The sequence below is a fragment of the Dasypus novemcinctus genome, chromosome 25, assembly GCF_030445035.2.
Source record: "Dasypus novemcinctus isolate mDasNov1 chromosome 25, mDasNov1.1.hap2, whole genome shotgun sequence".
Classification (NCBI taxonomy): domain Eukaryota; kingdom Metazoa; phylum Chordata; class Mammalia; order Cingulata; family Dasypodidae; genus Dasypus; species Dasypus novemcinctus.
Window position 1 is genome coordinate 16,613,719 of NC_080697.1, and position 27,957 is coordinate 16,641,675.

General features: G+C 39.2%; 1 protein-coding gene across 1 annotated transcript in view; it reads left to right on the forward strand.

The window, feature by feature from the left end:
- The window catches only part of RAB10 (RAB10, member RAS oncogene family), a 115,846-nt gene that overhangs the window by 38,822 nt on the left and 49,067 nt on the right, over positions 1–27,957 (forward strand). Inside the window, exon 2 of the mRNA XM_004447549.4 lies at positions 21,701–21,761. Within this exon, the coding sequence (XP_004447606.1) occupies positions 21,701–21,761 (61 nt within the window). The remainder of the gene's footprint in view (positions 1–21,700; positions 21,762–27,957) is intronic.

A 27,957-nucleotide genomic window follows, 5' to 3' on the forward strand; every position in this document is an offset into this window, starting at 1 on the left:
ATGGATGTTCATCTATGAATGATGTACTTCAATAAAGTTTTATAAATTTTATTCTAGTAACATATATACAACCTAAAATTACCCCTTATAACCACATTCAAAAACACAATTCAGTGGTGTTAATTATATTCATAATGTTTTACCATCAGTACTTTCCATTATCAAAACCTTTTTGTCACTCTAAACAGAAATTCTGTGCCAAGTTAGTGGGATTTTTTTTTTAAGTCTTTTTTTTTTAAAGGTTTTTATTTTATTTATTTCTCTCCCCTTGCCCCCTGTTGTCTGCTCTCAGTGTCCATTTGCTGTGTGTTCTTCTGTGTCCGCTTGCATTCTAGTCAAGAGGCACTGGGAAACTGTGTTGCTTTTTTTGTTGTATCATCTTGCTGCGTCAGCTCTTCATGTGTGCAGCGCCATTCCTGGGTGGGCTCTGTTTTTTTTTGTGCATGGCAGCTCTCCTTGTGGGCTGCAGTCCTTGTGTGTGGGGCTCCCCTATGCGGGGGACACCCCTGCATGGCATGGTACTCCTCACGTGCAGCAGCACTGTGCTTTGGCCAGCTCATCACACGGTTCAGGAAGCCCTGGGTACTGAACCCTGGACCTCCTATGTGGTAGGCAGATGCTCTGTCAGTTGAGTCACAACCGCTTCCCTGAAGTTAGTGTTAACTCCCCCTTCCCTACTCCTACCCCAGCCCCTGGTAACCTATATTCTAGATTCTGACTCTGAATTTGCATATTCTAATTATTTTCTATCAGTGAGATCTTAAAAATATTTGTTCTTTTGTGTCTGGCTTATTTCACTCAGCAGTAACTGAATTATAAAATGTGTGATCAGAATGATTTCTCCATATGTATTACTGTGTGTATTTCTAAATTTTGACATCTAAAGCTTGTCTTTCAGTTGGTAGAATAGTGTAGGTTTTGTTTTTGTTTTTGTTTTACAATAATGGTATTTAATATAAGCATAGCTTTTTGATATGCAGTATAAACAATGCATCATCGACAACCATTCCGTGTGTGTGTGTGTGTATATATATTTTTTTAAGATTTATTATTTATTTATTTCTCCCCCCCTTGCAGCCTGCTTGCTATCTGCTCTCTGTGTCCATTTGCTGTGCATTCTGTGTCTGTTTGTCTCCCTTTGTTGCGTCATCTTGCTGCGACCGCTCTCTACAGGTGCAGGCCATCAGGTCTCTGTGGGCGTGGGCCAGCCTGCCTTCACAAGGAGGCCCTGGGACATGAACCCAGGGCCTCTCATGTGGTAGACGGGAGCCCAGTTGATTGAGCCACAGCCAGTTCTCTCATATATATTTTTGTAACAGTTACTTTTAGCTTAGAATACTATTTTTACCATGACACTGTATTCCATCAATTTTCATTCTCATCATTGCTAAAACAAAAATTCTGTCTTCATTCTTAAATATTTTTTAACAGTTTGTAGTAGTAACATTCACAGTAATGTCAAGTGTTTGGACCTTAAACAGAACAAATTTTAAAAGCTTTTATTTTGATTCCATGAATTGGATGAAGGAAATAAAATCATTAATGGAATGAACCTAATTGATTTATTTGAAGCATCTCATGATACTAATAGACAAGTTGCTTAAATTAGCTTTTTGTGAAATTCTCCTAATAAAGCCAACAGTGGAATAATTTTTTATTTGTTTTTTTTGAGTGGACAAGGAAACTTGGAATTGAAAAAAATGAAAAGTTAATTTAAAAGTCATTTGATCTAAATAAGTCATACTCAGAATGTTATATAAAGGCATCTTTTATAGCTAGCTACATGTTTTGTATTGTCATCTTCAGGCACAATCTTTTTTTTTCTTTTTTTAAAAAAATTTTTTATTCATTTTTTAAAAAAATATTACATTCAAAAACATGAGGTCCCATTCAACCCCACCGCCCCCACCCCCCACTCCCCCTACAGCAACACTCTCTCCCGTCATCATGACACATCCATTGCACCTGGTAAGTACATCTCTGGGCATCGCTGCACCCCATAGTCAATGGTCCACATCATAGCCCACACTCTCCCACGTTCCATCCAGTGGGCCCTGGGGGGATCTACAGTGTCCTGTAGTTGTCCATGAAGCACCACCCAGGACAACTCTAAGTCCCGAAAACGCCTCCCCATCTCATCTCTTCCTCCCATTCCCCGCACCCAACAGCCACCATGGCCACCCTTCCCACACCAATGCCACATTTTCTCTGTGGACATTGGATTGGTTGTGCCCATTGCACATCTATGTCAAGTGGGGGCTTAGATTCCACATGGATACTGGATGCAATCCTCCTGCTTTCAGTTGTAGGCACTCTAGGCTCCATGGTGTGGTGGTTGACCGTCTTCAACTCCATGTTAGCTGAGTGGGGTAAGTCCAATAAATCAGACTGTAGGAGCTGAAGTCTGTTGAGGCTCAGGGCCTGGCTATCATATTGTCCAGAGATTCAAATCCCCTAAATATATCTTAAACCCCAACACCAACTACAATTCCAGTAAAGTATGAAAGTCTTGTGAAAAGAGATCCCATCTGAGTCCAGTTCCATCACGCAGAAACACCAGCTCCAAAGAAGGGCCATTTGACATGGCAGTGAACCCCGTCTGCCATGACCATAGAACCTGTGGGTCTCTTTATCCCTCAAAAGAACCAGTACCTGGGGTTGTATCTACTTTATCTGTCTCTGAGACTCTGCTCAGGTGTGCATAAGGGCAATCCTTCTGACAACCTTCAGACTCTTTTTTAGAGACTCGTAGCCATATAAACTCATTTCTCCTTTCCATTTCCCCCTTACATTAGGTCAAACAACATTTTAAAGTCATGTTATTATATGTAGACAGGGATATTCTGCTGATCCGCATTGAACCTTTAATTCAAGGTCATTTTCTAGTTGCATCTTCAGCTGGCATTTGGTAGTGGTCCCTCGGTGCCAGGGAGGCTCATCCCCGGGTGTCATGTCCCACGCTGGGGGGAATGCACTGCATCTACATGCTGAGTTTGGCTTCGAGACTGGCCACATTTTAGTAACATGAAGGCTGTCAGGAGGAAACTCCCAAGCACAATGCTGCTCTAGGCCTTGTTCTTATTGCAGGCGTATAGGCTCACAAGCCATAGCCATTAGTATCAGGAGCCCACTGTTGGACCCTCATTCCTTCCTGGTTCTTACCGTTGCACCCGGGGGACTGCAGCTGCTCCCCTAGGGACCACGATAGAGCACCCCCGGCCAGGAACCCAGTACCCCCCCAGCTGTTGTTTTTAATTGTTTCCACCATGAGTATATCTAAACATTACCATGCACCCTGGACATATGCTCTGTATAACTCCCTGTCAACCATATATAGCCTGTTAATAACATCCCATACCAGTATTCCTCCGCCGTCATTGTTGAACCACGCTGTGATCCAAAACTTCCTGTAAAGTGAATCCCAATATAATGTCAGGTTCCCTTACTAGTAAAATGGAATATAGCGATGAGTTTAAAGGTTAGATCTAGAGTACATTTTGATTTGGAAAAATTTCTACATCCTGTCTTTTTCTTTTCTTTTTTCCTGAATATTGAGCTTCTCTTCACAAGAGTCTTAGATCACAGTAATTCATATATACAATATACAGTACTCCCACACATCCACCATAAAACCTTTTCCCTTCCACAGCGATAATCTTTTAACTTATTCATATCATATTTACTGAAACTGATGTACAGACTCCTAAACAATAGCTTTCAAACAAGGTGACATCTGTGCTTACAATGTGGTCCATACTTTAGGATATACAGTTTTCTAAATTTTTTAGTTATCCTATGTTTTACATTATGGTTTCCATTATTAGTCTGTCGTCCCCTGTATGTTTTTGGTGTAATATTACATGTTTTATATTCATCCTCGTGTACTCTCTTGAAACTCCTCTCTTGCCCCCCACATTTACCTTGGTTCCATCCATTCAATATCCATTTTCCCCTCCCCTTGGGGCCCACAGCGACAGCCAATCTCCATTTCCCAAGGAGCCACGTCCAGAGATACTTGCAACAGTGTTTAGGGCCTGACTTGCTCAACTGCCCTAATGCCCTGGGAGCTACCCTTTCTCTTGAGAGATACAGTTCTCTCTATTTGATGGCATTAGTCCTCCCCAGGATGTGGGACCACCCCAACTCTCACTTCTTGGGTCTCTACCCAATGGTACAACCCACCCTGGCAAAATGAGCATTCAGACATTCCCCAGGAGTCCGTCCCGCATCAGGCCATCCCTTCTGAGCATCCTAAACAGGTAACCCTCCTAATTATATTTTGATACGATTTTCTCGGCATTTTACTCTCAACCAACACCTGACACTCTCCTATGTTCGTACGTTGCCCCTCCCTCCCCCCAATTTTGTGGGCAATATTACCCATCCGCCCATCCCCAACCTCCCTCAGACCCGCAAAGCCCCACCCAAAGGCAACCCCTTGCCCCCATTTTATCTCTTCTTTGTGCTCATACTTACCGCCAGCTCATCATAGATTCCATCCCTGCAGACGTCGGCTCACATCCTTCCTCCACCCCCCGATTTCCTGTAAGCCTATCTTCCAGTCTCTAGCTCTCTGAGGCAGCTTGCTTATTTCATATCATTGAGGTCATGTAGTATTTGTCCTTCAATGCCTGGGTTGCTTCATTCAACATAAGGTTCTCAAGATTCATCCATGTTATCACGTGTGCTTGTAGTGTATTTGTTCTTTCAGCCGAATAGTATTCCATTGTGTGTATATACCACATTTTATTGATCCACTCGTCTGTTGATGGGCATTTGCATTGATTCCAACTTTTGGCGATAGTGAACAATGCTGCTATGAACATTGGTGTACATATATCGGTTTGTGTTTCAGGCACAATCTTAGAGTAATTCCTACCTTTTGAATGAAACTCTGATTCTTCATGTCATTGTTATCACTATGGCTCCCATAGTGGATGGTAAATATCAACAAACTTTTGTGTAAAAGTAAATGTCCATCACCAGCTTTCTTGAGAAATGTAAATTCAGTGCTTAATTTTTCATTAAACAAGCACTCCTTGAGTGCATTGATGTCTGAAGGGCTTATTGCAAAATGTATGAATAGATGATATATACCATATAATACACGATAAAACCACTGTAACAAAAGCATTTATAGTATTTCTGTATACTCTATAAAGGACCACTCATACATATTTCTCATATACATACAATTTTCCTTGTTCCCCACCAGTCCCACTGATTGGTGGCCTGATGGCTTCCTTTTTTTTTTTAGTCTTATTTACTCCCCACCTTCCCCATTGTTTGTGCTCACCGTCTGCTTTCTGTTCATTGTGAGCTCTCTGTGCTGCTCTTCATTTTAAGAGGCATTGGGAATTGAACCCGGGATCTCCCATATGGAAGGGAGGTGCACAATTTCTTAAGCAACCTCTGCTCCCAGCTTGTGTCTCTCATTGTATTTCCTCCTTGTGTGTCCTTGTTGCATCAGCTCGCCGTGCCAGCCTGTTGTCTTGCTCGTCGTCTTTAGAAATTAAACTGGGGACCTCCCATGTGGTAGGTGGGCACCCAACTGCTTGAGCCATGTACGCTTCCCTTTGATGGTTTCTTGCATCCTGTAGGCTGAGGCATTGTCCACACTGCATACTTAGTTGGTAGGGGCAGCAGCCCTCAAACATTCTCTCAGCATTACTCAAGATCAGAAGGAGTTAGCTGCCTCTTATACTTTTTTTTTTTAAGATTTATTTACTACCCACCCCTTCCCTGCATTGTCTGCTCTCTGTGTCCATTCGCTTTGTGTTCTTCTGTGTCTGCTTATATTCTCATTAGGTAGATCCAAGAATCAATCCTGGGACCTTCTGGGGTGGGAGACAGGCGATTACTCTCTTGCACCACCTCTGCTTCCTGTTATGCTATGTCGTCTTATTTTCTCTCCTCTGTATCTCTTGTTGCATCATCTTGCTGCGCCAGTTGTGCATGTCAGCTGGCACTCTGTGCGGGGCAGCTTTCCTGTGCTGAGTGGCATTTATGTGCAGGGTGGCACTCCTGCATGGGACAACATTCCTGCATGGGCTGGTACTCCGCGTGGGCCAGCTCATGCGTGGGACAGTTCGCCCTCACCAGGAGGCCCTGGGCATTGAACCCTGGACCTTCTATATAGTAGACAGGAGCCCAGTTGGTTGAGCCACATCTGTTTCCCCTCTTGTTATACTTGATGCCCTTTTTGCTGTCTTGAAAAGAAAATGCCAATTACTTTGCATTTGGAAAAGGTTGGGAAAAGAGAGCCTGAGACCTCCTATGTGGAAGAGAGCGCTCAATCACCTGAGCCACCTCAGCTCCCTGGTTTGTTGTGTCTCTCATTGTATTTTTCATTGTGTGCGTTTGTTGTGTCATCTTGTTGTGGCAGCTTGTTGCACCTGCCTGCCCCACCAGCTTGCCTTCTCCAGGAGACACTGGGAGCTGAACCCAGGACCTCCCATGTGGTAGGCAGAAGCCCAGTCGCTTGAGCCATATCCTCTTCCCCAAAGATGGTTTTTTTTGGTTTTGTTTTGTTTTTTAAAGATTTATTTATTTTCCCCCTTCCCCTCCTCACTCCCTGCTGTTTTTGCTGTGTGTGTTGCCTTCTCTTCTCATTTTCTTTTCTCTAGGATTCAATCCTGGGGACCTCTGATGTGAAGAGAGGTTCCCTGTCAATTGTGCCACCTCTGTTCCTGGTTTCTGCTATGTTTCACCTTGATTTTCCTCTTGTCTCTCTTTTGATATGGCATCATCTTACTACATGACTCACTTCCACGTGTTCTGGCTCACCACGCGAGCATGCTTTCTCTTCTTCCTTTTCACCGGGAAGCCCCAGGGATCGAACACAGGTCCTCCCATATGATAGGCGGAAGCTCTATTGCTTGAGCCACATCTGCTTCACCCCCCAAAGATGTTTTAAACTGTCTTTAAATATTGAGCTCTTAAAGCTCTGAGTCTGATGAGGGACTCTATGTAAAAGTGCCTATCAGTGACTGAAAATGAGCTTTTAATGTTTATTGGGAACTGAGTTTTTGGTGCCAAGTACATTAGACAGAATATTGAGTTAGAAGTCAGGGTTCTAATCATGGCTAATATGCTTTGTGAGTTCGAGCAAGTCTTTCTCTTCTGAGCTTCTTTCTTTATCTATATATTGGGCATATTTGAGGAATATATGCTTAACTTCGTGATAAATTGCTTAACTCTAGTTAACACATGGGTTGAGTCTTGCTGAGTCATTCTCTCAGACTATGTTGGCAAGGCTTAATTAAAACAAGCTAAGTGAACTTAATGACACCACACACTTCTAAAAAGTCAGAGGAAAGAAGGGGTTGTTTTATCTTATACATGCTTTAACTTTATATTTATTTTAAAAAAGTTTTTTTTTTGGCAGTGCAGTTAGTAGTACATTGGGTTATGCAAATTCTCTCTTCATTGAAGACAGAATACAGTGCACTATAGCTAGGGAACTAACTACTCATGTACCTCTGAGTGGCAGTTTGAATTTCAGATTTTCCGATTGCTTTTATGCCTCTCTATAATCTCATATATATTTAATTTCATCTAATTTTATTGTCTTAGTGTCTGATAGAGTCTCTTTCCATCTAAAAACCCTTGAGATGCTTTGGAATGTTTATATCCCACATTGACTTTAGTAGTGATGGTGGTAGTTTCTGCACTGAACCCCATGGTTAAGGCTAGTATTTCTGTGACTAGTAGCAGACCCTTAGCTAGTCACATCAGCAAAACTGCATCTTAGCCTCTGTAGTAAAAAAGATAGTCCTAAATGTCTCAGGAATAATACTAAATTGTAGTGTTATTCAGGGTTTATGGATTTTTGTTTTTCATAATTTATACTTTCTACAACATCCTTTTTTTTTTCTCTCTACATCTTGATACTAGCAAGGCGTTAAAAAACAGTTTCTAAGTGCACTCTGATATTTTTGACAAAAATAGTCTTCGTTTTTGCACAGAAGGAAATGATGAGAGCTAAAGTGTTATTGAGAAGGCTAAAAATGAAAGAATAGGAGCAGAACTGTAAGAAATGGGTAGGGTTTGACTGTCTGGGAAGAATAAGGGAGTGCTTTCCAGGTGGTGTATCACTATGAATAAAGGAAGAATGCAGTGGGGGAGTTGATTAGAATGTAGAGGAGGATTGGAGGATACATGTTTATGAGTAATAAGAAATCAGATTGAATGTGCAGACTAGGGTCAGTTTATATGGAGTACTGTGAAAAACTGGCAAAGGAGTTTGGACTTTGTGTAGTAGAAGCTTAAGCAAGAAAGTGACAGGATGAAAGTCATCATTATATTAGAAGGGTGGGAGAATTCAGGATGAAACAAGGGAGGATCAGAAAGAGTGCTTTGGGGAGGCCATTGGTAATCTAAGCACGAGATGATTCCATGGGAAGGGAGAATAGACCTTTATAAGGAGTATTTTGGATAAAACAGTGAGATTTGAGAACTGTCTAGATTATGAAACAGAATGAAGGCAAATCAGAGATGACATCAAGATTTCTAAACTGCTTCCTCTGATCAAGTTATGTAGTTGGGGTTGGAAACAAAGGATTATGGAATTGAGGACCTAGAAAATGTGAGTGGTATACTTGTAAAGCATAGTATAAAGTGGAATTTTAAAATGACATGGTTTAGGATAGTTTCATTCAACTGCTTTCTAGCTGTTCCCTCCTAACTCAGTTCATAATCTGGTAGAAGAGACAGATACAAATGAAAGGTTTTAGAGTAATACATGAAATATTGGTATTGAAGGAAAAATCACTTAAAGAGAATACATTCAAAGCCAGGAATAGATTTTCCCAGCAAATAATGGAAAATAAGCAAAAATGATGGGAACCTGTTGAGAAATGAAATTAAAACATATGAATGAAAGTTCGTTTTACCTTGTGCTTGACAAAATTTAGGTTCTGGTTTTAATTCTCAGTTAAACTGTTCAGCACTAAGAGAATCCAGTGTTGGGAGAGTTAGCATAATTATTCTGACCCATTTGTGTGAATAAAATCCCTAAATCTCACTTTTGACTTTTTTTATTATGAACATAGAGAGTCATTAAAAAGCCTTATCAGTTTTTTCAAGAGACTGTTTTAACCCTTTGTTCATAGTTTAAAATTTTAATCTCTTTGGTGCCATCATCCTTATTTGTGTCTGTTGACTGTTTACCCCTCATTCGTCAGTGGCTTAGCAGTTCTCCCTCTCATTTTTTACTGCTTGTTTTACTGGATTTGCAGTTTCTCTTTGTAGTTAGGTTTGCATTATTGAAACGTCTGTTAAGAGACAAGCCAACAGTGTCTATGTGTGGTGGGGTGGATGCTAGGAAGTCACCTGTTGATTAGTATTTTCATTTTGTTACAACTTTTGCTTTTTTGTGCAACCTTATGGCTCAGATTTTACATATAGGAGAGTTCCTGTAAGAGTGCTGTGGAATACACTAAGCAGAAACATTTAGTATGGGGTGTTTAGTGTGGGATGGTGCATGTGGGGAAATGTAAAGGGCAGATGAAGGTGCTCCTTTCAAGTGGTCTGGAATTAATGCTTTCTTTATTATTACAATTGTTATTTTCTGTTTGATTAGGAATGGAATTAGTTTTCAAAGTTTATTAATAGAATACTTTGTTTTCAGTAGTCTAGGACCCTTCAGATGGAAAAAAAAAATTCCTTATTTGTTCTAGTTTTGCAGTGAAAGGCAGGGTGATAACTGAGTTGGAAATGGGACTGAACTTCTCGGGCAACAGAGCAGCTAGGGATGAAAGTTTTGGGGTAGATATTGGGGACTAGCCAATATTGTATGATTGCATTTATAGAATGTATACAGAATAAGAAAATTGATAGAGACAGAAAGTAGAATAGTGGTTTCCAGAAGCTGGGGGAATAGGGAATAGGGAATAACTTCTAATGGGTGTGGGATTACTTTTGGCGGCATGAGAATGTTCTGGAATTAAATAATGGTGATCGTTGCACAGTCTTGTGACTATACTAAAACACTGAGTTGTACACTTTAAACAGGTATATATGAATTATATCTCAAAGTTATTTTTAAAAATCTATAGGTGGTAATTTTTACTGATCAATATTTCTGCCTTTCTTGTTTATTACTTTTCTTTTTTTTCCCCACCCATACCTCCACCTCTGTTCACTGCTACAGCAAAAGCCAGTCTAATAAATTAACATATTTGGGCCACGTCGAAATTTCTGAACTTTCAGTGTGGTTCAATTTTTATTGACATCACAACAATCTCTCTCTATATATTGCTTGATCTGGTGGTGTGAGTTAGGTACATCTAGTAAAATGTTTACTGATTGTATATCAAATGATATTCTACTGACATTCATATAATTTAAAAGATATGCTTTCACAAGGGGAAATGTTTATGGTCAAAATACAGTTACATGTAAGAATATCAACCTTGATTACAAAAACATTTTTTGGTCTCTGTAAGGTACATTCATTGTCAAAACATTTCACCAAATGGACATGTTTCAACTTTACGTGTTGAACACAGATATACATACCCATGTGTTCATATTCACATACATGTGAGAAAGCAGTTGATAGTTAACTATTTGAGTTTTCAATGAATCTTTGGCTAGGAATGTTTATTAACCAACCACACTGACCAGAGTAGGTTTTCTTGCCATTGTTCCTGTATATTACCTTCTTTTTTCTGTTGCACCACTTTTTATTGTAATTACATTTTTTTAAAAACAGGAAAACAGCAGAGGTTTTTTTTTAAAACATTTTCCCCCTCCCCTGCTGTTTTTGCTGTTTGTGTCCATCCGCTGTGTCATCTTCTGTATCTGTTTCTCTTTTTGTCTTCTCTTCTTGTCTTTTTCCTCTAGGATTCACCAGGATTCGATCCTGGGGACTTCTGGTATGGAGAGAGGTTCCCCATCAATTGCACCACCTCAGTTTCTGGTCTCTGCTGTGCTTCACCTTAACTCTCCCCTTCGTCTGTCTTTTGTTGCATCATCATCTTGTTGCGTGACTTACTTGTGCAGGCATTGGCTCATCATGCAGGCACTCTGCTTGCTGTGCAGGCACTCGCTGCGCAGGCACTCGTGAGTCCTCGGCTCACCATGTGGGCACTCAGCTTGCCACATGGGCACTGGCTCACTGTGCAGGTACTTGGCTCACTGCACGGGCTCTTGGCTTGCCACACGAGCGCTCACATGGACACTGGCTCACTGTGTAGGCATGCTTTCTCTTCTTTTTCACCAGAAGGCCCCAGGGATTGAACCTGGGGTCTCCCATATAGTAGGCGGAGGCCTTATCACTTGAACCACGTACACTTCCCTATAATTGCATTTTTTAAAAAAGATTTATTTATTTATTTCCCCTTGTTCCTCTCCCCAGTTGTATGCTCTCTGTCCATTCACTGTGTGTTCGTCTGTGTCTGCTTGTATTATTGTCAGCGGCATCGGGAATCTGTGACTCTTTTTGTTGTGTCATCTTGCTGTGTCCAGCTCTCCATGTGTGTGGCACCACTCTTGGGCAGGCTGCACTTTTTTCTTGCGGGACGGCTCTCCTTATGGGGCGCACTCCTTGCACATGGGGCCACCCTATGCGGGGGACACCCCTGTGTGGCACAGCACTCCTTGTGCACATCAGCAGTGCATGTGGGCCAGCTCACCATACAAGTCAGGAGGCCCTGGGTTTGAACCTTGGACCTCCCATGTTGTAGGTGGATACTCTATCAGGTGAGTCAAATCTGCTTCCCTATCATTGCATTTTTAATATTCTTTATTCTACTATAAGCTCCTTGAGATAGCAATGCCCCTCCTATAGGGTTTGGCAGGTAATAAAACTTTTCAAAACTGCTTGTTGAATGAATAAATTCATCTGGGATCTTTTTGTTTCTCCTTTCATTATAGTTCTGTTCTTGTCCTCCACTGCCTAAATTTCAGGGCTACAAATAAGATAGCTGTTAGAGAAAAGTGATTGTCCTCACTATTGTACTTAGTTAAAGGTTGGAAACTGCCCATGGGAAGGGTGACCTTGGGGCAAATGGTGGCCATGTTGGAAATGGAACTGGATATCAGAGGATGGCAATGGGGTCTCATGGTCAGTTAAGCTTTCGATAGTAAGAGATTAGATTCTTGTGGCTGCCACAGTTTTCACTCCTTGTTTATGTTTGTTACAAAACTCCATCAAGTGTCCTTTTTTTGTTGAATTTGAAAGTTGGTAATTAAATATCAAGCACTCTAAAACAGTGCCCTTTACTATTTTCTCGTTTTTCACCTACCCTCTCAACCTCCTTTATTTAATCAGTGGGTGTTTATTGCTCAGTAAGAAGGACTGGGATGAATTCCGAGGTGATATTTATCTACATATATTTGGTCTGTCAGAGCTGTTTGTACTCTAAGGGGTAAATAATCTAGGAGGATGCCAGATATTTTAACAGCAGTTAAAGAAGTATGAATTAGGTGTGTGTGTGTGTGTGTGTGTGTGTGTGTGTGTGTGTGTGTGTGTGTGTATAATTCAATATCAGTATTGGTGGCTAGATCTGGCATAGTAAAATTATAATTTGCTTTTCAGCAACTATATAGTTAAAGAAGGCCATTTAGGAAACAACTCAGGGACAAAACACACAGTACTTTGACCCTTGTTTCTTCAGTCTATATGGCCAAGCTGCCAGTATGTCATCAAGTGTCATTTGGTCAAAAAAGGAAGGAAAAAAAAATTTCCTTGGCTCAAATACTTTAATTCCAGTCTTTATAAATTCCAGTAAATAAAAGTTGGCCCTAAAACTTTGAAAGAATAAAAGTATGATACACCAATACTATAAATCACAATCCTCTGGAATATTATGAGGCAGAGACTGTGAACTTCCTAAAATTCTATATCAAATTTTGTGTGTGTAGGATAGAATGGACAGGTAGAGGGACTATGGTTTTTGTTAGATTCTCAAATATACCAAAAATTACTAAGGATGGTGTATTAGTCTGGGTTCTCTAGGGAAACAAAACCGACAGATGGTATCTGTAAATAGTATGAGATTTTATAAAATTGTTTCACATGACTGTGGGGATGCACAAGTCCAAATTCTGTAGGGCAGGCTACCAGCCAGGGGCTCAGATGAAGGTCCTTGTTGAATTCCCCAGGAGATGCTGGTTATCTGATGCTTTTTGGAGAAATGTTTGATTCCAGAGCTGGGATAGGGAGGATACCAGATGATCCTGGAACATCTTGTGCCGGAAACCTAAGAAGCCTTCAGGAAAGGATGTGGGCATGTCAGAAGGACATAGGAAGCAACCTGAATGAGTATCTAACGGCCAAAGCTGGAATTTTAAAATGGTAGCATTGTATTATAGCAAATAGAACAAATATCCGTGAGTTTTTTGGTGATAAAATATTAATAAATGGGAGCAGATGTGGCTCAAACATTTGGGAGCCTGCCTCCCACATGGTCCCTGGTGCCTCCTAAAGAAAAAACAAACAGCAGACAATGAGCAAAAGCAGTGAGCAAACAGATGAGGGAACCATCTTGGGGGGTAGAATAAAAAACATTTCTTAAAAATCCTCTAAAAAATTAATGAATGAATAAATATATGGGACAGAAGGGGAAAATCTTCCTTAAGCAAGAATTCCAATTATTAAGTATAAAAGGAGTGAGAACAACACAAAATTATCATTAGACAAGTACCACAGTGATAACTGTTGCAGACAAGATCCATTGATTGGCGCTAAAAATCAGTGGGTGAAAGTATGATAAGAGCCATGACATTTTACTTAGTCTCCAGGTATTCTCTCCAAGAAATTTTTTAATAACAGAGAAGAACAGTAAACTGACAGTGGAGAAACCACCTTAACCAAATCATTAAGGTACAAATTGCTAGTAGACATATTCACTCTATGTACCCCCTTATATGATGCACTGAAAAAGGGAAAACATCACATCTGTGATATTCTGTAGTAGTCTTGCCAAAAATGCAAAACCTTAATCTAATTGTGGGAAGATGTCAGCATAAATTGAGTGAGATTGTATTAAATACCTTCAGAAATATCTCTTCAAAAGTATCAAGGTAATGAAAGACAAGGAAAGACTGAGGAACTGTCACAGATTGGAGGAAACATAACTAAATGCTGTGTGGGTGCTTGGATTGGATCATTGAATAGAAAAAGGACATTATTGGAAAAACTGGTGACTTAGGTCTGTAGATTAGTTAATTGCATTCTACCACTGTTATGATTATATAACATGAGCATTAAGAGAAACTTGGTGAAAAGTATATGTGAATTCTATACTATTTTTTTAAATAAATTTTCTATAAAATTATTTCAAGTTTTAAAAATCTATAGTTTCTTTAAAAAAAAGAGAGAAACAAAGCAGAAGATAGTGAAATAATGTTTTTGAAAAAGTTCTGAAAGAGGGAGCAAATGTGGCTCAAGCGGTTGAGCACCCACCTCCCACGTGGGAGGTCATGGGTGTGATTCCTGGTGTCTCCTGAAAAAAAAACCAAACAAACAGAACAAACAATAAATCCAACTCAGGGAACCTGATGTGGTTCAGTGGTTGAGTGCCAGCTTCCCATATAGCAAGGTCCCGCTTCAATCCTTGGCCCCTGATATGTTAAAAAAAAAAAAAAAGTTCTGAAAGAAAAAATCATTCTAGATGGAAACTCACCTCTACACAAAGGAATGAAGAAGACTATAAATGATAAATATGTAGGAGATGGAAAATACTTTTTTTCTCATTTTAGTATCTTTCAAAGATAATTTAAAGCAATAATTTAATATTTCGTAGTGTTTATAACATGTAGAAGTAAAATGTGTGACAATAATTGCACAGTGATGGGAAGAAATGGAAGTAAACTGCTGTAAGGGTATTATTATGCTAGATGTTGTATCATACAATTTGAAGGTAGACCATGATAAGTAAAAAAAGTTGTATCATAAATCCTAGAGCAACCACTAAAAAACTCCACACTAAATTAGGCATATCTAATAAACTACTAATCATAAAAAATCTACTAATCATAAAAAAAGGCTGGAATGGCTATAGTAATATTAGAGAACATAGATTTCAGAGCAAGGAAAATATTATCAGTAATAGAGAGGTCTTTTTATACTGACAAAGGGGACAGTTTTCATATATATGTACCTAGTAACACTTTCAAAACATGTAAGAAAAACTGACGGAACTGAAAGGAGAAATAGACAATTCATAATTATGTAGTTGGATATATCAACATTCTTTTCTCTTTCTTTTTTCTGCCTTTTTTTTTTAAGGTACCGGCCGAGGATTGCTCCTGGGAACCTCCTATGTGGGAATCTGGTGCTCAGCCACTCAACTACTGAGCCACATCAGCTCCCCTGAGTTGATTTTTTCATTTGTTTGCTTGTTTTGTTTGTTAGGAGGCACCAGGAACTCAACCCAGGACCTCCCATGTGGGAAGCTTGTGCCACATTTGCTCCTTTCTTCTCTTCTTAATTGATAGAATCAGTAGATGTATATATGAAAGAAATTAAATTCATGAAAGAAATTAAATTCTTAATTTAAAATCTTCCTGAAAGAAACCCAAGACCTAGATCACTTAATCATTGGATTCTAACAAATGTTTTTAAGGAAGAAATAATACCACTCTTGTACTTTTTCAGTAAATAGAGGAAGAGGGCACACTTTCCAATTCAGTTTGTAGGATACTAAAACCAGATCTCTAGTGAACCTAGACATGTCTTTTATGAACATGTACATAAGAATTCTCAAAAAAATATTAGCAAATCAAATCCAGGAACTTACAAAAAATATATATGTACTGACCAAGTGGGCTTTATTCCAGGAATTCAAGATTGATTTCACATTCAGAAACCAATGTAATTAATTGCCTTAACAGAATAAAGAAGGAAATTCATATGATCGTCTTAATAGACATAGAAAAAGCATCTAACAGAATATAATCCATGATAGCCCAGGAAACTAAGAATATAAGTACTATCCCTGCTAAATGATGATGGTTAACACAATACTTAATGGTGAAGGCTTTCTCCCTGAGATCAAGTATAAAGCAACATTATATTGCTTGATATCAGAGATCCTAGTTACTATAATAAGGCAAGAAAAAGAATTTTAGTGGTTTGAAAGAAAGATGTAAAAGTGCCTTAATTGCAGATGACATTATTATTTGCATTTATAATCCTATGCAATCTACTCTCCCCAATAAAGAGGCAACTGGAATTAGTAAGTGAATATAAAAGTCAGTTGTCTTTCTACACTTAGCAACAAAGTTGGAAGTGAAACATTTAAAAAATATATATAAATACCATGGATGGTACACTTTGGATGAATTGTATGCTTTATTAATATGTACCAATAAAATTGATTTGTTTTAAAATGTATCTATATACACAATAGCATCCAAAATGAAAATAAATAGGGATAAATTTAACAAAATGTGTGAGACATGAACACTATAAAACATTGCTAGAAAACTTAATGAAGACCCAAATAAAGGGAGAGCAGTATACCATATTCATGGAGAAGTCACTCCACTCAAAACCCTCCATGTTTCTTTTTTAAAAAGATTTAATTATCTCCCCTCAGCTCCTTATGTTTCTTAAACATGCTAAGCATATTTACACCTCAGACCCTTTGCACTTGCCAATTCTCTCCGCCTCTAATACTCTCCCCACATATTCACATGGCTTTTTCCATCATCACCTTGTGGTCTTTGCTCAGACATCTTTCAGTGAGACATTCCCTGACTGCCTTGTATAAAATAGCTACCCCTTCCATTCTTGTTCATGTTATTTATCACTATTGACTTTTTGGGGGGGGGGGCAGGGAGGCAGAGAGGGTGCCCCTGTCTGGAATGTAAGTGTCTACAGCAGAAGGACTTTGCTTTGTTCAATACTGAATATATAACAAGTATGGTTTATTCTGCTGGAACACATATTACTGCAAAGTGAATTAGCTCATAGACAATTACTAAATAAGAGAATGATATCAGAATAATGACAGTGTGTTGAGTCTTATGTCCTTACCCCTAGCATATTATGTTTTGTGTCGCCAGGTATATACTACTACAGCTGATCAGAATATGCCTCAGAGGAGTACAGAAATGTGCACATACCAGTTCTTCTCCCGTTCTTGCCCTTGCCAGAGTTTGGCCAAGGAAGGTTTTTGAGGTTCTATGCAATCTTTGTATATTTTGCCCCTGTCTTCATAATTCTGTAGTTTCAGCCCTTCCTTATATCCCTTTTCATCAAGCTGCTTTCATCTTTTTAAGGACAAAATTTATATTTACTATAGTTGTTTCTTTATTAAGACTGTAATATGTCTTTTTTAATAGTAATAGTATTTTTGTGCCCAGAATGTAATTGCATATAAGTGTTCTGCCCCAACCCTAATTCTTGTCATAAACCTGCTTATTTTGACATGTGATTTTTGCAGAACACAGGTTTTTTGTTTTGTTTTTTTTGAGGAGGAGGAACATATATATTACATTGTACTGGAAATGTTTGTATTATCATCCCTCAACTATATCTAACTATGTTTTTGTCAGAAGTTGAATCTGGCTTTGGTTTTGTCATCAGGAATTTTTCATTTCCAAGGACATTCTCCCTCTCGGGCATTTCATAAATTGAAATTAGTGGAGTTAAGAAATTTAATGTAGGCTTAGTGCATTCATGGTCTGAAATCGGACAGGATCTGAGTCCTGGTTCTGCCACCTGTTTGCCCTGTGACCTTAAATAAATTACCTCAAATATTCTCTTTTATAAAATGGCTATATTCATTTATCTCAGAGGATTTTTGTGAGTATTAAATGAGAAAGTTGCATGGGAAGTGCTTAGCATAATTAGTAACAATCTGGTAAATGTTAATTAGTGTTCATGCTAATGTTGCTATTGATTTTTATTTTATTCCTCTTTCATAGAATGGAAAGAATATTATTGTTCTGAGGGTTTAATGAGTTATTTCATGCAAAGGCCTTGGAACAGTGCTAATAAGCGTGTTGTAACTTCTCATAGTGTTAACTAAGCTATTGTTAATTACATGAAAGGATCTTTAGAGGAAACTTTTTTCATGTTTTGCATATAGCTCTGCTAAAGGAACTAACGTCCATATTGGAAACTGGTTCTCATAGTGGCTAGAAGTTGCAGTTAATCCTGTTGCCACTTGATGGTGCTTCTGCAACATTGTTAAGGCAAATGGTGTTGCTTGGTACTACTTCTCTCGATCCTGAGCAACTGAAAATTGATGAATTAATTAGACTGTGGTAAATTGAAATACTTTTGGGCTGAGGTCCTATGAATCTGTTAAAGTGGGAATTTCCTCTAGTGTGTTTTTGTATAAGCAAAACCTAAAAAAGATCACTGGATGGATCAAACCCTATATTTGTTCTGGTCTGTAGTAATTGAGCTGTGCTGTAGGAGAATCTGAGTGTTCTTCTGGCAGAATCTTAAAGGGGGGTAGGGTAGGTTTTTGTAGCTTCTCTTGGCTGCTTGAGCTATTGATAATGTTCTTCCTAATTTGATCAAAAGCTTTTCTGTTCTATCTTAACTACAGGTTTTTCCATGCTTAGGTGTGTATGTTTGGGAGTATGGAAAAGTACATGCTGGAGTGGTAAAGGTACTCACTTGGAGAATGTACAGAGCTATAAAAGTCATTGGAATATGACTATAGGCGGAAGACCGGAAGGAATGGGACTGGAGAGATGGGTTAGGACTATGCTATAAAATATTAGTAATGACAATCAAGTTGAGCTGTTAAAGTAGTAGAGAGAATATATATATTTGTGAGCATACCCCCTCCTCTGTTAACCTAATTTTAATTTTTATTAATGTAATAGGTCAATAATTTTAAAAGTCAGCTAATACTACAAGGTCAGTTACAGCAACAGCATCATCAGTAACTACAATAAATTCTTGCCCTGTTTACACCTATGGGTTTGTTACCTTTCCCAAACATTTTTTTGTCCTTTTTTTCTGCTATTCAACTCCATGTTCCCTAGTCACATGCTTTTTACCTTTTAAAAAATTAATATTAGAAGTTCTCACTTGTGGAAGATGAGCACTTAATACTCTTATACCATGTGACATTCCTAGCTCCTCTCCCTTCATCTTTTCAAATAGTTACAGCACTAGCTTTTGTTAACTGCTAAACCAAGTAGTGTACTATAATTGCATTTCCTTTCTTAGACAATTCTTATTCTTAGTTTACACTGCCTTCATTGTTATATTTGTCTATATTTCAAAGTGCCTTCCCTGCTTTATCCCATCTCTACAACAGAATGGTCAGATGCCTCTGAATTCTGTTTTCCATACAAATTCTGTTAATGCCACCCCTACCGCCACTCCTACTGTTTTTCCCACCTCCCCCCAGAGGCATCCCTCGTGGAACTTTCTTCTCATTCTGTTTTGAATTGGTTGCTTTCTAGACCAGTTTGCCTTCTACCTCACTCTCTTAGACCCTATGTTTGCTTGATTTCATTTCTTCCTCTTTCTTGGTTTGATAAATCAATCTCCTAGTGACTGTCTTGGGTTACATGAGAGCTAAAGATTTTGAGATCTTTCATGATTGGAAATGCCTTTATTTTACTCTCTCATTTGATACACGAATATAGGTTGAAACCATTTTCAAAAGGACACTGGGAGCAGATGTAGCTCGAGCAATTGAACACCTGCCTGCCACGTGGGAGGTCCTGGCTTCAATTGCTGGTGCCTCCTGAAAAAAACAAGCAAAACGAATGATAAAACTAACTCCGGGAAGCCAATGTGACTTAGTCATTGAGCGCAGGCTTCCAGCATATGAGGTCACGGGTCCCCGGCCCCAGTACATTGCCTTTTTTTTTTTTTTTTCTGGATTCTGGTGTTGCTGTTAAAAAGTCTGAGGAGTTGTGTTGTTTTTCGTGGTTGTTTAATGTGGTCTCATTTGTTTCTCTGCAAGCTGTTATCTTTATCCTGCTCTTCTGAAATTTCATGATGATGTATCTTGGTATGGATCTTATGTTATTCATTATGCTTGGTAAGTGGTAGGTCTTTCAATCTAAAAATTGATCCCACCCATTGCCTATTAATAATTTCTATTCACCTTCCTGGCCTATTTTAACATTTCTGAAATTACTATATATATTTACTTAATTTTGCCCAGGGAGCATTTTTTTTCTAGGTCACTCTTTCACTAAAGCTGTAGTCTTTTCTAGGTTTTGGCAGAGGTCTTGGTTCCCACCGCTTTGCCTTGTAAGGCCCAGGGCCTTTCCTTTTGTCTCCAGTATGGCTGGAATATGGCTGTTATAACTCAAGTCCTTTGGTTATGAAGACTCATATCATATCCTCTGTCCCTATCCCCAAGGTGTAACTAAATTCTGTTTATCTGCTCTGGTTTTCAATATCCTTTTTGGTTTTAGTTCATAAGCATTTCTCTTAGTTTCTTAAAAGTATATCTGATAGGTTCTTTGTCACATTTTTAGGAGCTTTGTAGTGGAATAAATTTCAGTGTATTGCGTTAATTCTGTTGTCAGGATTGGATAATTAAATGTCTCTGCAGATTTACTAAATATTTCTTTTCTTTCCTTTTACATTTTGTTTTGTTTATTCAATTTAGTACCCTCTAGCCAAACGGGCTTTTATCATTTATCATAAGATGATGCAGCCAGTCACACAGTTGTTTCAGAATTTTCATATAGAAAGGGTAAGGATGCATGTCAGACCTTACAGTTATGGAGTTTGGAATCCCTGCGTACGTAATGTCCTGAATCTTCTAGGGGTGCTTTATTTGTTGCCTATGCCTTTATCTGGATGGGCTTTTTGTTTGGAAGGTTCCTTTCTCTGGTAACTTTTTCTACTTTGCCAAATAAGGCATGAGGGGTGGGGATGGGGGTTTAGTTTTAAAGACTCGGCACTTCTGACCTTTGTCACACATTTTAGCAGTTACAGACTTTATGTGTATTCTTTTGATATTTTCTTCCTTTTAAAACATAAAACAAATGCTTGGAGTTTGTCAGTTTTATTTCCTAATGGAAACTGTTATAAATTTAACTCTGAACACTTCTTTAGCTGCATTCAAAAATTTTTGATGTTTTCATATTCCTTCAGTTCACATTTTTTAAAATTTCATTGTAGTTTCTCCTTTGACCCATGAATTTCCAAATATTTAGGGGTTTTTCCAGATATCTTTCTGTTGTTATTGATTTCCAGTTTTAGTTGTGGTCAGAGAACATACTTTGCATGTTTCAGTACTCTTTATTGAGAAAGAAGTATTGAAATTTCTAACTGTAATTAATTGTAGATTTGTCTTATTTCTCCTTGCAGTTCTGTTAACTTTTGCTTCATTTATGTTGAAGCTCTACATCATTAGATAACATAAATAATTCTTAAATTTAACATCTTTAGTATTTTTTATGTGTTCTTCATGAACTTATCCCTTTATGAAATGACCTTCTTTATCCTTGAAAGTATTCTTTCGCTCTGCAGTCTAGTGGAGCTTGTATTTTTTCCTATAGAAAATGTTATTTTATTCTTACAGATTTTTAACATTTTACTTTTTTATTTTCTAATTTGTAGAAACTATAACTATTCCTCATGCCAGGCTAGACCTTATATTCAGGTTTAAAATTGGATATTTGCTCAGAATTGTATACTTACTGAAGATACATAGACAAATATTTTAAATGTAAGCATTTTTACTCCAATTAATTTAAAAATAGCAACCACAGAGCCACAGTTACAGTTTACTTTTTTTCTGTGTTATAGGAATAGACTTTAAGATCAAAACAGTTGAATTACAAGGAAAGAAGATCAAGCTACAGATATGGTAAGTGATACTGATTTACTTTTTATAGTGGAATGCCAGGTTCCTGAAGGTTTGGCACTGAAATTCTTCCTTGTCACCTGTTCAGATTCTGTGAGACCTGGCTTAAAAATCAGGTGACCTTCTTTCATTGAACTAAAAAAAAAATTGCCATGGAGTTTGGACTGATTATTTTACCTCTTCCATTTACCATGTGAACTTGGACAAGTTACATGCCCTTTGTGAGCCTCTTACATCTTCATACGTAAAAAGGAGGTATACCACCTATTTTAAAGGATTGTTAGAAGGATTGTATGAAGTAATGTGTGTGAAGCCTCTCGCACAATGCTTTGCCATGAAACACCCAAAATAAAAAGTTAATATAATCCTTTTGTTGCTTTGAGAGTCTTAAGTTAAAATGTTTATATTCTTTAATGTGTTTATAACTTTTTACAGGCATCATTTTCATTAGTTTGTATAGGGTTTTTCTGCATAGGAGTACAATAAAATTCCTTAATACTATTTAAAATCATGGCAATAATTTTCTTGAATGTTAAGTATTTTACATTCATTGTGTGTATTAAATACGCATAATGACCCCATGAAGTTTGTGTTACTCCTTTTTTTTTTTTAAAGATTTATTTTTATTTATTTAATTCCCCTCCCCTCCCCCGGTTGTCTGTTTTCTGTGTCTTTTTGCTGTGTCTTGTTTCTTTGTCTGCTTCTGTTGTCGTCAACGGCACGGGAAGTGTGGGCGGCACTATTCCTGGGCAGGCTGCACTTTCTTTCGCGCTGGGCGGCTCTCCTTACGGGTGCACTCCTTGCGCGTGGGGCTCCCCTTCGCGGGGGACACCCCTGTGTGGCAGGGCACTCCTTGCGCGCATCAGCACTGCGCATGGGCCAGCTCCACACGGGTCAAGGAGGCCCGGGGTTTGAACCGCGGGCCTCCCATGTGGTAGACGGATGCCCTAACCACTGGGCCAAAGTCCGTTTCCCGTGTTACTCCTTTTTTAAAACAGCTTTATGGAGGTATAACTGAAATAAAATAAACTGCACATTTTTAAGTGTACAGCTTGTTAAGTTTTGGCATGTGTATAATCTGTGAAAGCCTCACCACAATCAAGGTAATGAACATACCTATCACCCTTAAAAGTTTCCTCAACCTCATCCCCCTTTCCTCTCTACCCTTGGTCCCAGGCAACCACTGATCTGCTTTGTCACTTTAGTTTCCATTTCTCCATACTTTATATTAATGAAATCATAAAGTTCTTTTTCTTTCTCTTTTTTTTGGGTGGTGGTGGTGGTGGTGGTGGTGGTGGTGAAGGTGGTGAAGTGAGGTGGGTGAGTCTGGCTTCTTTTACTCAGCATACTTATTTTGAAACTTGTCAATAATTTTATTTGTGTCAGTAACTCATTACTTCTTGTTGCTGAGTGGTATTCCATTGTTAGTATTATCACTGTTCACCTGCTCACCTGTTGATGAACATTTGGATTATTTCTAGTTTGGGGCTATTACTAATAAGGTTGCTATGAACTTTCCTGTTCAAATCTTTGTATGGGCATGTGTTTTTTTTTTCTTTTGCATTATCCCTACTTTATAACAGAGGCATTTTAAAATGATTGAACCAAGATCTCATAGCTAAGTGGCAAATGGGATGCGAACATGTTCACAATAGGTTCCAGAGTGGCATTCTTAAGTGCTGTACCGCTTCTAGTTACTATTGTTTTCCTCATTGCCAATCTACAATTGTGATACATCTGAATTTACATTATCTTGGATTTTATTATAATAGGACACATCATAAGATGATTATGAGGATGACTGATGCATGTAAAGCACATCACATAATTAATGTTCAGTAAATCATAGCTGAGTATTTGGGGGTCTCCCTTTATGAGGAGAGAACCTTAACAATAACTTGCTTGCTTGCTTGCTTGCTTATTTGCTTGCTTTCCGTCTCTCCCTCCCTCCCTCTCTCTCTGTCTCTTTCTCTCTCTCTCCTTTAAAAAATCAGTTTTATTGATACGTATTTATAAAGCATACAGTTCATCTGAAGTGTACAATCAGTGGTATTCGGTATAATCAAATAGATGTGCATTCTTTACTTCAGTCATTATTAGAGGCATAGCTTATTTTATTTTAAGGAGGTACCACGGATGAAACGCCTGACCTTATATATGGGAAGCAGGCACTCAACGACTGAGCTACAGCTGCCCAATAGCCTTTTATTTTAGGGTACAAACAGAGGAGGAAGTTACCAAAAGTGATTGCAAAATCATAGTTGGGGAGTTAGGAGGAGAATCGAGAGAGAACAGTGTTCCAGAATCCAAAAGTAGATAGTTTCAAAAAGCTAGGTATTCCCTTTCAAGGAAGCTAATAATTAGAAGTAGGATATGTTTAATCAGAATGCCTTTTTCACCTGACTTTATAATTGGAAATTATATTCTTTTTTTTTTTAAATATTTATTTATTATTATTATTATTTTTTAATTACATTAAAAAAATATATATGAGGTCCCATTCAACCCCACCCCCCACTCCCCCCACAGCAACACTCTCTCCCATCATCGTGATACATCCATTGCACCTGGTAAGTTCATCTCTGAGCATCACTGCACCCCATAGTCAATGGTCCACATCATAGCCCAGACTCTCTCACGTTCCATCCAGTGGGCCCTGGGGGGATCTACAGTGTCCCGTAATTGTCCGTGAAGCACTATCCAGGACAACTCCACGTCCCGAAAACGCCTCCACATCTCATCTCTTCCTCCCGTTCCCCACACCCAGCAGCCCCCATGGCTACCGTTCCCACACCCATTCCACATTTTCTCTGTGGACATTGGATTGGTTGTGTCCATTGCACACCTATGTCAAGTGAGGGCTTAGATTGCACATGGGTACTGGATGCACTCTTCCCGCTTCTAGTTGTAGACACTCTAGGCTCCATGTTGTGGTGGTTGACCTTCTTCAACTCCATGTTAGCTGAGTGGAGTAAGTCCAATAAGTCAAAGTGTAGGAGCTGAAGTCTGTTGAGGCTCTGGGCCTGGGTGTCATATTATCAGTCCAGAGATTCAAATCCCCTACATATATCTTAAACCCAGCACCAACTACAATTCCAATAAAGTAGCATGCAAGTCTTGTGAAAAGAGATCCCCTCTGAGTCCATTTCCATCACGCAGAAACACCAGCTCCAAAGAAGGGCCATCTGTCATGGCAGTGAACCCCTTCTGCCATGACCATAGAACCCATGGGTCTCTTTATCCCTCAAAAGAACCAATACCTGGGGTTGTATCTACCTTATCTGTCTCTTAGACTCTGTTCAGTTGTACATAGGGGTATTCCTTCTGACAACCTCCAGACTCTTTTTTAGAGACTCACAGCCTTATAATCTCATTTCTCCTTTCCATTTCCCCCTTACATTAGGTCAAACCGCTTCCCGAAGTCATGTTATTATATGTAGATAGGTATATTCTGCTGTTCCGCATTGAATCTTTAATTCAAGGTCATTTTCTAGTTGCTTCTTCAGCTGGTATGTGGTAGTGATCCCTCGGTGCCAGGGAGGCTCATCCCCGGGTGTCGTGTCCCACGCTGGGGGGAATGCATCACATCTACACGCTGAGTTTGGCTGTGAGAGTGGCCACATTTGAGTAACATGAAGGCTGTCAGGAGGAAACCCCCAGGCACAATGCTACTCTAGGCCTTGTTCTTATTGCAGGTGCATAGGCTCAAAAGTGTAGCCATTAGTATCAAGAGCCCACTGTTGGGCCCTCCTTCCTTCCTGGTTCTTGCCGTTGCACCTGGAGGATTGCCGCTGCTCTCCCAGGGCCCACAACAGTGACCCCCCGGCCAGGAGCCCAGTACCCCCCCAGCTGTTGTTTTTAATTGTTTCCACTATGAGTATATATAGACATTACCATATACCCTGGGCATATGCCCTGTATAACTCCCTGTCAACCATATATATCCTGTCAATAACATCCCATATCAGTATTCCTCCGCTGCCATTGTTGAACCACTCTGTGATCCAAAACTTCCCGTAAAGTGAATCCCAACATAATGTCAGCTTCAGAAGAGTCTTAGATCACCAAAATTCATATATACAATATACAGTATTTCCCCAGATCCACTATAAAACCTTTTCCCTTCCACAGCAATAATCTTTTAACTTATTCATATCATATTTCCTGAAACTGATGTACAGATTCCGAAACTATAGTTTTCAAACAAAGTAACATTTGTGCTTACTATGTGGTCCATACTTTAGGTTGTACAGTTTTCTAAATTTTTTAGTTATCCTATGTTTTGTCTTATGGTTTTCATTATTAGTCTGTCGTCCCCTATATGTTTTTGGTGTAATATTAGCTGTTTTATATTCATCCTCGTGTACTCTCACATAACTCCTCTTTTGCCCCCTTATTTACCTTTGTTCCATCCATTGCACATCCATTTTCCCCTCCCCTTAGGGCCCACAACGCCTGCCAATCTAATGCCCTGGGAGCCGTCCTTTCTCACGAGAGATACAGTTCTCTCTATTCGACGGCATTAGTCTTCCCCAGGATATGGGTCCACCCCACCCAATGGTAGAACCCACCTTGGCAAAATGAGCCTTCAGCTATTCCCTCCGGAGTCCTCCCGCATCAGACCATACCCCCTGAGCGTCCTAACCAGATAACCCTCCTACTTATACTTTGATACGTTTTACTCAACATTTAGTTCTCAATGAACTTCTGGCACTCTCCCATGTTTGTATGTTGCCCCTCCCTCCCACCTATTTCTTGGACCATATTACCCCTCTTCCCATCCCCAGCCCCCCTCAAACCCAGAAAACCCCACCCGAAGGTAACCCCTTGCCCCCATTTTGTCCCGTCTTTGTGCTCGTATTTACCCCCAGCTCATCACAGATTCCACCCCTACAGACATTAACTCACATCCTTCCTCCACCCCCCGATTTCCAGTAAGCCACTTTTCCAGACTCTAGCTCTCTGAGGCAGTTAACTTATTTCATATCATTGAGGTCATATAGTATTTGTCCTTCAATGCCTGGGTTGCTTCACTCAACATAAGATTCTCAAGGTTCATCCATGTTATCACGTGCGATTGTAGTGTATTGGTTCTTACAGCTGAGTAGTATTCCATTGTGTGTATATACCACATTTTATTGATCCACTCATCTGTTGATGGACTTTTGGATTGATTCCAACTTTTGGCGATGGTGAACAATGCTGCTATGAACATTGGTGTACATATATCGGTTTGTGTCCTTGTTTTCAGATCTGATGGGTATATACCCAGCAGTGGTATTGCTGGGTCATATGGCAAATCTATGGATAATTTTTTGAGAAACTGCCAAACTGTCCTCCAGAATGGTTGGATCCTTCTGCATTCCCACCAGCAATGGATGAGTGTTCCCCTTTCTTCACATCCTCTCCAGCATTTGTATTCTACTGTGTTTTTCATGGCTGCCAATCTTATGGGAGTAAGATGGTATCTCATTGTAGTTTTGATTTGCATTTCCCTGATAGCTAGGGATTTGGAGCATTTTTTCATGTGCTTTTTAGCCATTTGTATTTCTTCTTTGGAGAAGTGTCTGTTTAAATCTTTTTCCCATTTTTCAAATGGGTTGTTTATCTTTTTGTTTTCGAGATCTATGAGTTCTTTATATATGCAAGTTATAAGTCTCTTATCAGATATATGGTTGCCAAATATTTTCTCCCATTGTGTGGGTTCCCTTTTTACTTTCTTGACAAACTCCTTTGAGGTGCAGAAGGCTTTAATTTTGAGGTAGTCCCATTTATCTATTTGTTCTTTTGCTGCTCGTGCTTTTGGTGTGATATTCATGAAGCCATTTCCTATTACAAGGTCCTGTAGATGTTTCCCTACACTGCTTTCTAAGGTCTTTATGGTCTTGGCTCTTATATTTAGGTCTTTGATCCATCTTGAGTTGATCTTTGTATAAGGTGTGAGATGGTAATCCTCTTTCATTCTTCTACATATAGCTATCCAGTTCTCCAGGCACCATTTGTTGAATAGGCCATTCTCTCCCAGTTGAGAGGGTTTGGTGGCTTTATCGAATATTATATGGCTATATACATGAGGTTCTATATCTGAACTTTCAATTCGATTCCATTGGTCTGTGTGTCTCTCCTTATGCCAGTACCATGCTGTTTTCACTACTGTAGCTTTGTAGTATGTTTTGAAGTCAGGAAGTGTGATTCCTCC